General features: G+C 38.9%; 1 protein-coding gene across 9 annotated transcripts in view; it reads right to left on the reverse strand.

The window, feature by feature from the left end:
* Window positions 1-462: 462 nt before the first annotated feature.
* Window positions 463-14292, reverse strand: part of Ptprc (protein tyrosine phosphatase, receptor type, C) — a 112898-nt gene continuing 99068 nt past the window's right edge. For 6 of the 9 annotated variants that reach the window (XM_006529258.3, XM_006529259.3, XM_006529262.4 and 3 more), the window contains 7 exons: window positions 11208-11298; window positions 9861-9994; window positions 8741-8875; window positions 5916-6038; window positions 5490-5665; window positions 3692-3827; window positions 1011-2382 (listed from right to left, as the gene is read on the reverse strand). In XM_006529258.3, coding sequence (XP_006529321.1) covers window positions 2110-2382; window positions 3692-3827; window positions 5490-5665; window positions 5916-6038; window positions 8741-8875; window positions 9861-9994; window positions 11208-11298 — 1068 coding nt within the window. In that variant the 3' untranslated portion in view covers window positions 1011-2109. Of the gene's footprint in view, window positions 2383-3691; window positions 3828-5489; window positions 5666-5915; window positions 6039-8740; window positions 8876-9860; window positions 9995-11207; window positions 11299-14292 lie in introns of all 9 variants that reach the window. The other 3 variants (NM_001268286.1, NM_011210.4, NM_001111316.2) reach the window with 1 other exon arrangement.

The following is a 14292-nucleotide window of genomic DNA, read 5'->3' on the forward strand; positions in this document are numbered from 1 at the left end:
TAGGAACTCTTGGGTTTTGTGTTGTTGTTGTTGTTGTTGTTGTTTTCCTGGCAAGGTCTTAGAATTTGTAACAGTGACAATTAGCTTCAGAAAAGGCAGCTTCATGTTCCCTCTGAATATAACCAAGGACCAAAAGGCATGGCTTTGTAGCCCACATACGAATTTCTTTTTTAGCTAAAACTCAGAGTTGGAATTCAATCCTCTAGTACTCGAGTCACAGAACAACCTGCCTCTGAGACAGTATTTGCCCATTCCTTGGTCATACCAACCCATTTGCAAAGGACAATTGCTCCTAGCTTTCATTTTACATTATTTCAAGTTGTCATGGCTCTATTTTCCAAATATTTGTTTTGGGAATTCAAAAAAATAGCGTCAAGAGGAAAATACACATTTTAGCACACCATCCACAGTTGGGGATTGTTACATGCAGATGGAATCTCTGAAGAAACACTTTACTTATATGTGATTTTGAATAATTTTATAGTTTATTGAAAGTCCTAAAAAATTTTAGAAGTTGGAGAACTTCACATTTTCATGAGTCCTCAACATTCTTGGTAGAAAACTTTACCCAGATCCTTGAGCAAAATGTAAATCAGACTTCACGCACTGATTTTATAGTAACATAGCTTTTGATGCTGTTGCAAATGTGCTGCTAAGTAAACAGCTACTAAGTAAACTGTGTTCCAAAAGATATCATTGAAGATGATCAGCATTCTGAAGCAAATCACAAATCACAAATCAACATAAAAACCAGCCTGAAGGTACATCAGCATCAGAACTGCAAACTTCCACAATGTTTTCCAGCAAAGAGCAACAGAACCTTTCCCAGATGACATGAGATAGAAATCTGTGAGTGGCTAGTGAGAAAACAGAGTCCTCTTTATCCCCTTCTGATGCGCCTATCTGATAATTATTCATTTTTCTCATCAATGAACAAAATGGGAAAACCAATCTCAGCTTGAAGAAGAAATTGCTTCACTGTCAATTACAAACATGTAACACACGCCACATAAGCAAAGAAGATAATAGTTGAAAGTTTATTATGGTTATCAATATTATATCTCAGTAAGAGTAAACAAAACAGTGGGGAAATTCAAGATAAATACACAGTAATGCAAGTCAAAGATGGTCTTAAGCATAGGAAATGGCCATAGTCAATTTTACATTTCCCATAAATGGTGAATTCCATAACAGAACTAACTGTACGAGGTTACCTATGTAAATATTCAGTACAAACAAGTTTTCATGCCCCTGTTTTTATTCTATGTGTTTTTAACATACATTATATTTGGCTAAGGGCAATTATTTAGGTTCATAGCATATATCGATATGACCAAGAGCATTAACTAGTAATTTTTATCTATTGTGTAGACAGCAACTGACTTGCAATGTTCTACTTCCCATGTGGATACAAAAATAGTCTCCCTTGAGATTTTCATGTTTGATTAAATATGCATTAAGAGATAGTGATGAAATGACAGTATATGGAACATAAGTCTCACATGTTGATTTTGTTCACGTCCCAGATCAGCTGTACACACCCACAGCACTCTTACATACGCTTATCTATATCCAAAAAGAGCATCTTAAACTACAAGATCATCAACAGGACAAGGAGGACACCTTGAGGTCATTCCAGAATGGTACACATTGTTATTCTTACAACTGAATCCACTTTCAATGGGATTTTAAAAAATTAATCCCTCAAACAAATTAACAGTTTAGATATAAAATGTATAGTTTCCTCAAGAGGAGAAAAGGCACACTGTTTCTCGAAAGCATTTGAAATGGCTTGAAAGTATTCTCCAATCACATTTAGATGTCATACACACGCACAAACATGCACACACACAGTCACTCATACATAAACACACTCTCACACACACAGACACCCTCTCTCACATATACATTCCTGCTGAATGACATAGATACACTTTTAAAATAAGCATAAAACTGTACAAAATGTTTTGACAAACTTAAATATTTTTATACAGTGGCAAAGGTGAACACAGATTCCATAAACCACTGCACAGCCATGTTCTTTCATTAGGTCTAGAAAAATAGAAAGAACTAATGTGAGAGTCTGCGTTGTCCCACATGACTCCTTTCCTATGAACTCTGGGTTGGAGCTGGGCTCGCAGAACCATTGGCAGCATGTTCTGGTTCCTCAGCACTATTGGTAGGCTCCGGGGTTCCCACCCCTCTGCTGTCTTCCTGGGCTTTATTCAGAGGACCATCTGGACGGACACAGTTAGCATCCTGCTTGCCTCCATCCACTTCATTATGAAATTCAATTTTGTCTTGGCTGTTTGTTTTCTTGACTTGTCCATTCTGGGCGGGATAGATGCTGGCGATGATGTCATAGAGGAACTGGTATTGCTCCTGGTGAAAGAAAGCAGCATGAACTTACATAGAGAACGTTCTTACACCCAGAAGAGATGTCCAGGCACTAACCATTTCCTTTTGCAACTCTAGAACACATGTTCTGACATGTTCTCATCAGAAGCTCTCTCACTGACTTAACCACGCCCTAGGATCATGGGCAGGGTACCTTAGGAACAACACCAACCAGGTTACTCCCCGCTACTCATCATGTGATAACTGAACCCAAACCTCTGCCAAAATGTCATTTTTTGTGCCTATGTTCCTACCTCATGTGCACACATCATTTATGAATGTGAGCAGAAATCACCTCATTTAAGGAGCTTACAAAATTCCCCATTGATTAAAATGAAGGGTCCCCAGTCACCCTCTCACACTTTCTGTCATTTTAGTTATTTGACTATTTAATACTTATTTGCCTTTGAGTCTCTTTACAGTCAATGCATTTATCAGGTATTCAAATACTTTTTAAAACCCATCCATGGAAACTCGAATTGTGTGTTCATGAAAACCTTTGCGTATTTCAGTAAGAAATTGTACTGAGAGTGAATGCTAAGTCAGTGATGTTTGACTGTCATTGCTGCAGACAGAGGCTACACAGGGAGCATAAATGGAATGCAGACTGCTTTTCATGGAACTCACAACTCTTTGCACTATAAAATGCAGGCCTCTTGATTCTGCACCAGCCTCAGGATTGGTTTGGTTGGAAGCCATATTGTGACCGTTCTTGGCCTGGACTTCAAGGGGTGGCACACCTCATTCTGCCTATGTTCTTGATGCTCTGCCCTTGTATAAGCTTGAATGAGCAGTGACACATGACCACTGACACATGACCACTGACCACTCACCCCTACTGTCAAAAGTAAATGACAGTTACTTGCCAATTTACTGGCAGCAGAGATTATTTTAGGCCAACCAGACCTAAGTAGACACATCAGCTGACAGCAGATATATGAACCTGGATCTCATTGAGTATGCCTGGGAAACTGAGTAGATCAATAGAATATCACTGAAATACAATCATGTTATTGAAGTCACTAAATTCGGGACTGGTTTGTTATACAATAAGACTATTTGATAAATGGACATTAAAGGATGTGACCATGTTAACCTGTCATGACAAGTTAACAACTCTAATAAGGTCTTATTTATATTGATCATCTTTCATTGAGGATTAGGATGTAAAAATGAGTGGGAAATCAGAAAAATAGAGAAGAAAGGGGAAGGGAAGGAAATGGGAGTGGAGGAGAAGGGGAAGTGCCCACATAGAAACACAGAGGACTTGAGAGTGACATCGAGGGACACTTACATAGCTGCACACCACCCCAGGCCGTGCTTTGCGTAGAGACTTTACCACTTGGAAAACATCAACCACATCTTCTGTTTCTGCACTTTCCAAGAGATTGAACAAGGCACAGAACAACCCTGTCTGCTGGGATCCATCTCTGTCAAAAGAAAAAGGGATTTTTTAAAAAGTAGAACATGAATTAACTCACTGTTTTATAGAGAAAGGGCTATTAGCATGAACACAGAGAGATGGGATATGCTTTTTTTTTTTTAATTTCACACCTACTATATGCACCTTGCTCTCATTTTTTTAAAGGCCAAATTAGTTTCTGTGAATGCGTTTGAGGGCAGACTTTCCCAATACATGAGTATGACTTCTGGTCCTGTGCCTTAATGAGACATAGATTTAGCTTTAAGAGCTTGCATTCTTTCATTTATTGCTTTGTGTTTTTAAATGCATCTTTACTAATGTCCTCAGGTCCTCAATCGTTAGGATTAATATACCACGCTTGATTTGATAGAAGGATTAGAACATGTCCGGATACAGATTATGCCCAAGGATTAGCCCTGCATCACTCCCTGCTCTGCTTTGATCGCCATTTCCTAACAGTGTTCTCCTTTTACATTCGTGTGAAAATGATGCTTGACAGAGTTATTCACTAAAGCAAGGACATCCGAATAATTTATCAACCACGGGAGGAAAAAGAGTAAGGGTGAAAACAACAACGTGGCTTCCTTTAAAACCTCACATAATCAGCAAGTGCTTTGTATACGACTTCACCGAGAAAACACCTAAGCAATAAATTCAAGCCTAACTTGCTGTTCGTTGATTTTCTTTTCCATGTAAATGAAATGTTCAAATAACCCTGGGGGAAGAGTATGCCCATGGGGGGCGCTGTTTCTTTATCTTTGGTGACATTAGTGAGGACTTTTACAGCTTTTAAAAGCATTTCTTCAGATTTACAGTGTTCACCTCATATTAGAACTTTTTAAATATTTGCCATAAATTTTAATGTTCCTTTACTGTAAACTTTTCATATTAAACCTCTTTTTCAATATGTCTTGAGAGGGTTATGTGAATATCTGCTACGAGTGACCCCCAAGTGTCTCCACAGCAAGGACTAATGACATTAAACCATATTATTTGTGAGAGGACTTTGGGGAATCCGCTCAGAAGTGACAACCAATGAAATGTCACCTCATGTTTAAGGTAAGAACACTTGGCCTGGCTCAGCAGATAAGGGTGCCTGTGCTTAGTTCTAGTGACCTGAGTTGATTCTTGGATTCCACGGGTGACAGGAAGGATACGGTCCTGACAACTGTTCTCTGACCTCCTCATGTGTAACATGGTCTGCACACATGCACACACACACACACACACACACACACGATTTCACAAAAAGCTTACAAATAAGTAGCTTAACATATATCTACCAGATGCAAGCCATTTAGCCATGAGGTTGTGTCATATCCAGTAGAGTGAATGCAATGCACAGAAGTCTATCCACAATGGAATCCACCAGCCAACCCATTCATACATTATTTCTGCTTTTCACGCATTTACCACATCTAGCACTGCAGCTCTAATGCTGGGCAAAGCAGAGTCAAAGATGCCATCAAATGATAGGCAGCAGCTACCAGCCTAAAAGCCTGGCTTTATAACCTTTATTGTTTATATTACTATTATAGTCATGCTGCATATAAATAACATGAGAGTGAATGGCTTCATGGAGATTTTCACTGGAACACACCATCTACATCTTCATAAAAGTGAAGACAAAGCCTTCCAACCTTAGAGTACACCCCATCAGCTTCCTAACCTGCAGTGGACGAGGATGGATGCATGCTTGTGATACTTCATCCCTTCTGGGGAAGCCTTGGGAAGCTTCTGTTTGAGGTCCTGAATCATAGACACCAGGTCTTTGGGTTCTGCAGGCAGCTCTTCCCCTTTCCATGTGGTACACTGGTACTGGTACACAGTTCTGGGCTCCTTCCTCTGCAATCCGAGGTGAAGTGAACATTAGTTCAAATGAACTTCGGTCCAGTCTATCATAACTTTGATAGTTGCTTTTTGGTTGTTTTTACAGATGCTTTCATTCAAATAACACATTTTTTTTTCTGGAACCATTATAAAGACAGTGGTCTTGGGGACACACCACAGTTTATATTAATTTGCTATCGGATCAATGACATGATAATTATATCATAATTTTGAAAGCAAACATGCTTTCTGAGTGTTTACCTACCTTGGAATGTCTCAGCTCAAAAGTTCGGAGAGTGTAGGCTGAGGCTCTGTTTGTGTCTTTCATCTCCACTTCCATGTCTCCATAAGTCTGCTTTCCTTCGCCCCAGTACTGAGCACAGACTTCCTAGATAAAAAAATAACATGACTTGCCATGTTTTACCTAGGTGTTGTCTTTGTTCTTTGAAGTATTCAGAACCCCCTTTTCTCTTCCTACCTCTTATTTTTGTACTAAATAGAAAATATTGAATTCTAAAATAATTGAAACATTAATTCTCAACTGAGAGCACGCCAAGGGCTGAGAAACACCTAAGGAAATGTTCAACATCCTTAGTCATCAGGGAAATGCAAATCAAAACAACCCTGAAATTCCAGCTCACAACAGTCAGAACGGCTAAGATTAAAAACAAAACAAAACAAACAAACAAAAAACTCAGGTGACAGCAGAGGCTGGCGAAGAGATGGAGAAAGAGGAACACTCCTCCAGTGTTGGTGGGATTGCAAGCTGTTACAACCCCTCTGGGAATCAGTCTGGCAGTTCCTCAGAAAATTGGACATAGTACTACAGGAGGATCCAGCAATACCTCTCCTGAGCATATATCCAGAAGATGTTCCAACTGGTAATAAGGACACATGCTCCACTATGTTCATAGCAGCCTTATTTATAATAGCCAGAAGCTGGGAAGAACACAGATGTCCCTCAGCAGAGGAATGGATACAGAAAATGTGGTACATTTACACAATGGAGTACTACTCAGCTACTAAAAGTGGTGAATTCATGAAATTGTTAGGCAAATGGATGGACCTAAAAAATGTCATCTTGAGTGAGGTAACCAAGTCACAAAAGAACACACATGGTATGCACTCAGTGATAAGTGGACATTAACCCAGAAATTCAGAATACCCAAGATACAATTCACAGGCCACATGAAGCTCAAGAAGAAGGAAGACCAAAGTGTGGGTGCTTCTGTCCTTCTTAGAAAGGGGAAAAATACTCATGGGAGTAAATAAGGAGACAAAGTGCAGAGCAGAAACTGAAGGAAAGGCCATCCATAGACTATCCCACCTGGAGATGCATCCCAGATACAGTCACCAAACTCTGACACTATTGTGGATGCTAAGAAATGCTTACTGAAAGGAGCCTGATATAGCTGTCTCCTGAGAGTCCCCGCCAGAGCCTTACAGAGTTGGATGCTCACAGCCAACCATTGCACTGAGTATGGAGTCCTCAATGGAGGAGTTAGAGAAAGGACTAAAAGAGCTGGAGGGGTTTGCAACCCCATAGGAATAACAACAATATCAACCAACCAGATGCCCCAGAGCTCCCAGGGACTAAGCCACCAACCAAGGAGTACACATTGCTCCAGCTGCATGTGTAGCAGAGGACAGCCTTGTCAGGTATCAATGGGAAGAGAGGTCCTTAGTCCTATGAAGACTGGATAGATGCCCCAGTGTAGGGAAATCGAGGGTGGGGAGGCTGGAGTGGGTGGGTAGGTAGAGGAACACCCTCATAGAAGCAGGGGGAGGGAGTTGGAACAGGGGTTTTCTGGGAGGTGGGGAAACCTGGTAAAGGGATAACACTTGAAATGTAAATAAATAAATTTTATTAAATTAAATAAATTTTATTAAAAAATAAAAATAATAAGTAAATAAATACAGTGAAAAAGTTTCACTGCATGGTGGCTAGAAATGATCAGAGTAATCCAGAGTAGCTTTATTATCTCTGGAAGAGGTCTTTGGAATTTGTTTCTCTTTTAAAACCCTGATTATACAACCCCTTCAAAAATCTATAGAATGAGCTGACATCAGCCATGACTTTTCCAATAGCCTGGGCTCTTTTATTCCCCCACTGGTCCTTGAGAACAGAGTCTATTGGCATTGATTCAAGATTTCACCCAGCATCTTTATGGCCAACTTTATGAAAAGCTACATTGAGGCAGCAAGAAAGTAAAGGGTCAGACTGGAGAGTAAGGGAACCAGAGGTCTCTACAAACTAGCATCCTATAATTGCTGACAAGAGGTAGGGGGAGGAAGCTGAAGATGGAGCTTGAGAGAGAGACAGATGAGAGACAGAGACAGAGAAGAGAGAAAAGGGGACTGAGCAGAGGGGATTTGTAGGGGAGAGATGTAGAAGCAGAGAAAGGGGTAAGGAAGAGAGAGTGTAATGGATCATGGTGAATTCTTATGAGGATTTCACTTACCATATGTCGGAACTAAAATCCTATCAAATGATCTACCATTGAGAATTTTTAATGGTTTCTCAGGGTACTAAGAGAAATACCAAACATATGCCACATGGATTAATTAGGAAGTAAATGTATGTCTTAAGTTTACCACCAATTATAGAATTCTGTGGCAATAATATCCCATGGGAATGACATATTAGAAAGAAAGATGCAGCTGAAAATTTCAAACTGTTTTGTCTTCCTAGAAGAATGGAGTTAGGAAGCACAGAGGAGGGTCATTTAGGAACATAGGATATTTGTGTATTGAGAATGCCGGGTGGGGTGTCAAGGCTCTGTATGTAAACATACTTGCCCAGAATGGAAAGTGTATTTCCACACATGAATATAGGAGAAAAGTAAAAGGTATAAACTTCTATCATGTAGCCTCCCTCAGCCCACCATGTGCCCAGGAATTAAGAGAATGTCAGAACCCAGACATAAGACAAAAAAGCCAACCTGTCAAAGATCTTAAGGCAATAACAAGGTGGATTGTGTAGCAGAGGAATCAAATATGAAGATCATAGCAATAAAAAGGAATGCAAGAATAGATAATGGCCCTGCATGGTCAGGGGTTTTTTAAAGCAGCATTCTTCAAAGCACAAACCTGGTCTCCATTCACTAACTCTGTCAACATCACAATAACTTTGACTTTTCTTTGGAATATCATCTGCCAAAAGTCACCGATCGTTTCTTTTAGTGGCCCCTGAGCAGCAATCATCATTTCTGGTTTCCAGTAACTCTAAAAAATCACAAAGATGGAATTTGTTAGTGCTACCATCAAAGAAAGATCAAAAGCCTCTTAGACTTTTAGAAAAAAATTAATTGATTTGGTATCATTGCCATTAATAGACAAAGTTAAGATTCTGAAGACCAAGAAAAGTTCAGTGTCTATTCATAAAATATTTCATTCTCACCTAATGATGTGAAATTACAGTTACAATATGCAATGCTACCTATCAAAAATATTTTTCTAAAACCCCTTTCCTTTATTGTTTTAATTGTGAAAATGAATTAATGTAATCATACAAAGTTATTCTTATCAATGATCTATTTTAACTTGTGTCTATAGTTTTTCTCCTGAAATAATGCAATTAAGCTAGTACTCACTAAAGTATGAGTTGCGGGAAGATCTGGAGAATAAATAAATCCAATTGAGTTTGTAAGTCTCTACTGAATCCCTTATTTAGTCTTTTTGGGTTTTTGTTTGGTTGGTTAGTTGGTTGGTTTGGTTTTAGTTTTGGGGGTTTTGGTTTTGTTTTTTTTTTACCCCAAATATTTTATAATATAAATTCATCTGAGAGATTTTTTAAAATACTGTTATGTGGCCATCAAGATTAACAAGATCAGTGCTAGGGTGGTCAGAAAAATCTAACTAACCTGGTTATCTGAGGGAAAAGGCTTCACTGTATCGTCATGTAGATTCAGCTGTGCTGGTGTGAATAACTAATACGTTCTAATAGTTGTACTTATTGTAATTTTGTTGTTTAAACTTGTATGTTAATATATTTAACATAAAATACAAGCAATAGCACTTCCTTGTTCTGAATCAAATGATTAAATTTTAACCCTTTTAGGTAGTTTGATACATTTAAAATATTATCTGGTGGAACTTTTGCACCTATGAATATACGATTATCATTGAGCTCCTTATCTAAGTGTAATATTGCCTAAGAAAGAGACCTAACAACACAGCCGTCATCTGGTTTTGGAGTGTGGGTACCTACCATCACAAAGGATGCATTAATGTATTTGCTGGTTTCTTCTGAGTCACTGTCATCATCTGAAGACTCATCTGATTCAGGCTCACTCTCTTTGCTCATCTCCAGTTCATGCTTAAGTGGCACTCTGTTAAAGTCATCTATGGAACAAGAAACAGCAGCAAGTCTTACCAAAGAAGTCCTAAGGACTGAGGACTGAGCTCACCTAGAGACAGTATGCTTGGAATGATCACTTTCCTGGGCTTAACTGAAAACTCAAATGCAAACGAATCAAATTTCCTACCGACAGACACGTAGAAATGAAGAAGAAATTCAGAATTAAATGAACTGATCTAACTTCAGAGCTTAGACTTTTGTTTTTAATGTTATTCAGTTAACATTAAATTAAAATTTTCTATTAAGTTCATTTTTCAAAATGATTCCCCTTTAACCCAAATTTTATCTAGTTCTAAAGCATTCCTTCTTTCTCAATATTTTAAATCACTAATAATGGCTGATGATGCACTTAAGGACATTACTATCAGTGCCATATTTTAACAGTATTAACAAAGTTTTGCAGAAATTAACTAGGTCAGCCATGTACTGCTTTGATTTATCTGGTTTTCTTGTTTATTAGCTTGCCTTATATTTCACTCATGCTAATTTTGGTAGATGCAGCTGGATGCAATCAAAACAGCACCAGGTGTGATCCTATCAGTATTCTTACATAGAGCTAAAACTTAAAATAATTGTTCATATTTCCAATGTGGTAAGTTTAGTGAGTGACAATGTATCAAACCTTTCCAGCTCTCAACCCCGTTAAAATCTCTGCTATATCATGATTACCTTGACGTTTAATAAAGGTAAGATAAAACTAGTGAAGAAGATTAAGTCTTTCTTTGCCCCAACTCACAGATTTCATCTTCTTATAACTTATTTCTGCTTTTTGAATTTTCAAATATGCCTGTGTTGAGGTTGGGGTGGACACACTAAATACTTTCCATCTTTTAAAGTTAATTGAAAATACTTGGGATCTAAATAATCTGCTAAAATTAAATTTTAGATAGCAAACAAATTAATTCCTTCCTTCCTTTCTTTCTTCCTCCTCTATCTTTCTTTTGGCTTTTGAGACAGAGTTTTTCTGTGTAGTCCTGGATGTCCTGGAACTCACTCTGTAGACCAGGCTGGCCTCAAACTGACAAAGATCCTCCTGCCTCTTTCTCCAAGGTGTTGGGACTAAAGGCATGCCACCCAGCTGCCCACAAACTTATCTATTGTCAATTAAGGGTCACTTCATAGTCCATGTCTTACATTAGGTAAGCCCAAAGATGGCTTAACTGTATCTGATACAAGAAAGAAAGGTCAGGTACATACATGGAACAACATTAGAATTCCTGTTCTTCTTCTTATTTTCTTCTTGATTTCCAATGTGCTGTGTCCTCCAACTCCTGTATGAAGGAAGTCTCTAAGAAAAACAAAGAAGAAAGCCTCCTTTAAAATCCAATATTTCCTAAAGTATTGTAGCCTGAGATATCTCTTGAACCATTATATCATGAATGCCTATAAAATTTCTGTAACTTCCCATGGGTGACAGGTTTTTTTAAATTGTTTTAAATTTATTATTTTTATTTTTCTCAACATAATAAAATTATTATTTGGCAATTTCATACAATGCTCCTTGACCACACTCACATCCTATTCCTTCTAGGTCCACCCTTCCACCCACCCACCCATGCACCCTCCCCGGAAAAAGAAAAAAAAATACACCAAGTCCAATTTGTGTTGCCCACATACTCATTAAAGCATGGTCAAACTTCTAGTTCAGTCTCTGAGTCCACAGATTTTAAATTTGTCTCTGAAGCTTTCCATTTTACTGTTCAGACTTTTGTTAGCTTTGAATTGCTGAGCTGGGACTGAAAAATGACATTTGTACCTAATAGAGTTTGTTTCTTAGCTAAGAGATACTTGACAACAAGTTTGCATAGCTTTTTCCTTCATTAGGTGCAACAACAAAATAGACTTTCATTATTATCCACCCTGGAATGGCAAATTATTTTAAGTGACCAGGTCTTGGTCAACAAAATGGTACTCAAAGGAAGTGACTACATCTGTTGAGAGACAGAGCAAAAGTATAGCAATTCAAACTCATGTGAAAAACTGTCATTTGAAAAGAGAAAGCATGAACAAAGAAAACCTTAATAGCATTGAGCATCAACATGGCTTTATAGGGAAATGTTTTCTAAATCTCAGCCATGGAGACACAGAGAGGCAACCAGAGCTGTGATCCAAGAAGTTCAGTCTACATCTCCAGCCAGCAAAGAGACCAGGCATTATCCACTTGATGCTGACATTCTAGGTGTCCACAAGGGTGTGGATGTTACAGAATTTTACAGTAAAGTTCCAAAATGCTGCTGAGCCCAGTCAATGTGTAGCATGGTTAGATGCCCTGCAAGGAACTCTGCAGTGGTCTAAGTGTGAAGCTATGATGGTAAAACTTGAGATGCAGTGGAGACCTCAGGAGAATGAAGATGACAGAAGTATAGGCCATTTGCCAAGGAAATGTTTAGCAGCCACATGCTCCCGATGCCACAACCATAAAGAAGACCAGCAGAATCATTTGGGGAAGAAGTTGACACAAAATTACCCTGCAGAATATGCTTTATTAGGAGAGAGATGGAGGAGGCCATGGCAAGCAGTGCAATGATTTTGGGTCTTAAAGTGGGAGAGCAATTCACATAATATGACGTCATACTGCAGACAGCATGGTGGGGCTTCAGAGCCTTGGCTTTAAACCTGGAAAAGGCCAGCAATGGGAGAGCTAGGCATACTATCTAGTATGTCGGGGTTTCATAAAGTAGAGACAGCTCCTTCAGTTCCCTAAGAAGCAAAGGACACTTCTTACTTTTACAGGTTTTCCAATATGGAAGGAAATTCTATACTAGCTTTTCAGTTTGACTTAGTCTGTGTGCTAAGGAGGCAGGCACTGGTGAACACTGCTAATGATCTTGTAGTTGCAAGGGATATGGACTGTGCTTGATTTCTTTACCCTTAAAACCCAAGACTGACTTCCCACAGCAGAGGCTCTTTCTGGAGAACAGTCTACAAGGAGAGGAGTATGGCCTAATTCTGGTGAGCTGGATGGTCTGTGATCTAAGTCTGAGAACATTCTCTTCCACTGTGCTTTCTCCTCCACAATGGACTAAACCATCAAGCCACGAACCAAGGTAAACCTCTCCTCCTTCACTCCCTCTTGATCTTTCTCAACTCTAAATGGTCTTTTTATTGATACCTGGTCACAGCAATGAAAAATGTAAATTACAGAAACCCAGCTACCTTGGAAAACATCACAATTTGTGAGAAACCACCCAAACACTGTCCTCAAGTAGAAAGAACCTATTATTCTAAGTGGAAATGGTAGATTTCCTTCCATCAGTGTAACATGGAGAATTATTTACTCTTCAATCCTTGCTTCTTTCAACTGCCCAATCTAAACCTCTAAGAGAGGTGACCAGTGTACAGGTCAGGACAGTAATAACTAGGTCCGTGGTACCAAGGCTACTGACACCTCCTAGTAGAATAATTGAGAGTAGGGTCCCATGCCAACTGCAAATGGCCTTGAATAATGCTGGGGTGTATAAGAAATGGAAGATTAGCTGGAAAGGGACTCAGCTTTCCTGAGGTCACGATCTATGATGGTGCAGAGCTTTGCATTGATCCACCTGATATGAGATGTCTTTACTATTGTAAATATTCCTTTATCTGTATTCTGCAAGTAAGGCCAGTAAACTTCCTGGTTGCTCAAATTGAACTCTTATGGAATTGTGACTTTGGTGGTGTCTTTGGGTGTCCTCTTGAAGTCTTGTCTTTTATACACAGAAAAAGCTATATCAGCACTGTGATATTTCAGCAAATGCCTTTCTATCAACTTTCTGGTGTCCATTGTCTTCTCAGCAAACACTACATCCTGATCCTCTTCTCCCAGCAATCTCTTTCCATTCCCTTTACACCAAGTAGATATCACTTGATACCTACTGAATCATTGTCAGGCTTACATTTCTTAGCCTCATAGTTTGAATAAAAATTACATTTTGTCTTTATTCTGCCTTCAACTTGCAAGTCATTTATACCAATTTCTTATTCACAAAACCCAATGGATTTCATTTTTTTTCTCTCATATTATAGTGCTCATTATTCAGTGTCATTCACTCAGAGGCATCAGCTACCAATTTCAGGATCACCTGATCTCATTATTTTTAGGCCTGGGTAGTAATGGGCATTTTCCCACAAGATGCTCATCTCCTCAGTTAGGCCAAAAATAATGACATAATCTATGCAGTCTTGCTATAGCTTGATATCTTTCTTGCCTCCTCTGATCACTCTTTGTACTGCTCACCTATCTAGACTCACCATTCCACCTTTGTCTGTTTTATTACAAACATGACATCATGTCTAAACTAAT

Source organism: Mus musculus, chromosome 1, assembly GCF_000001635.26.
Source record: "Mus musculus strain C57BL/6J chromosome 1, GRCm38.p6 C57BL/6J".
Lineage (NCBI taxonomy): Eukaryota > Metazoa > Chordata > Mammalia > Rodentia > Muridae > Mus > Mus musculus.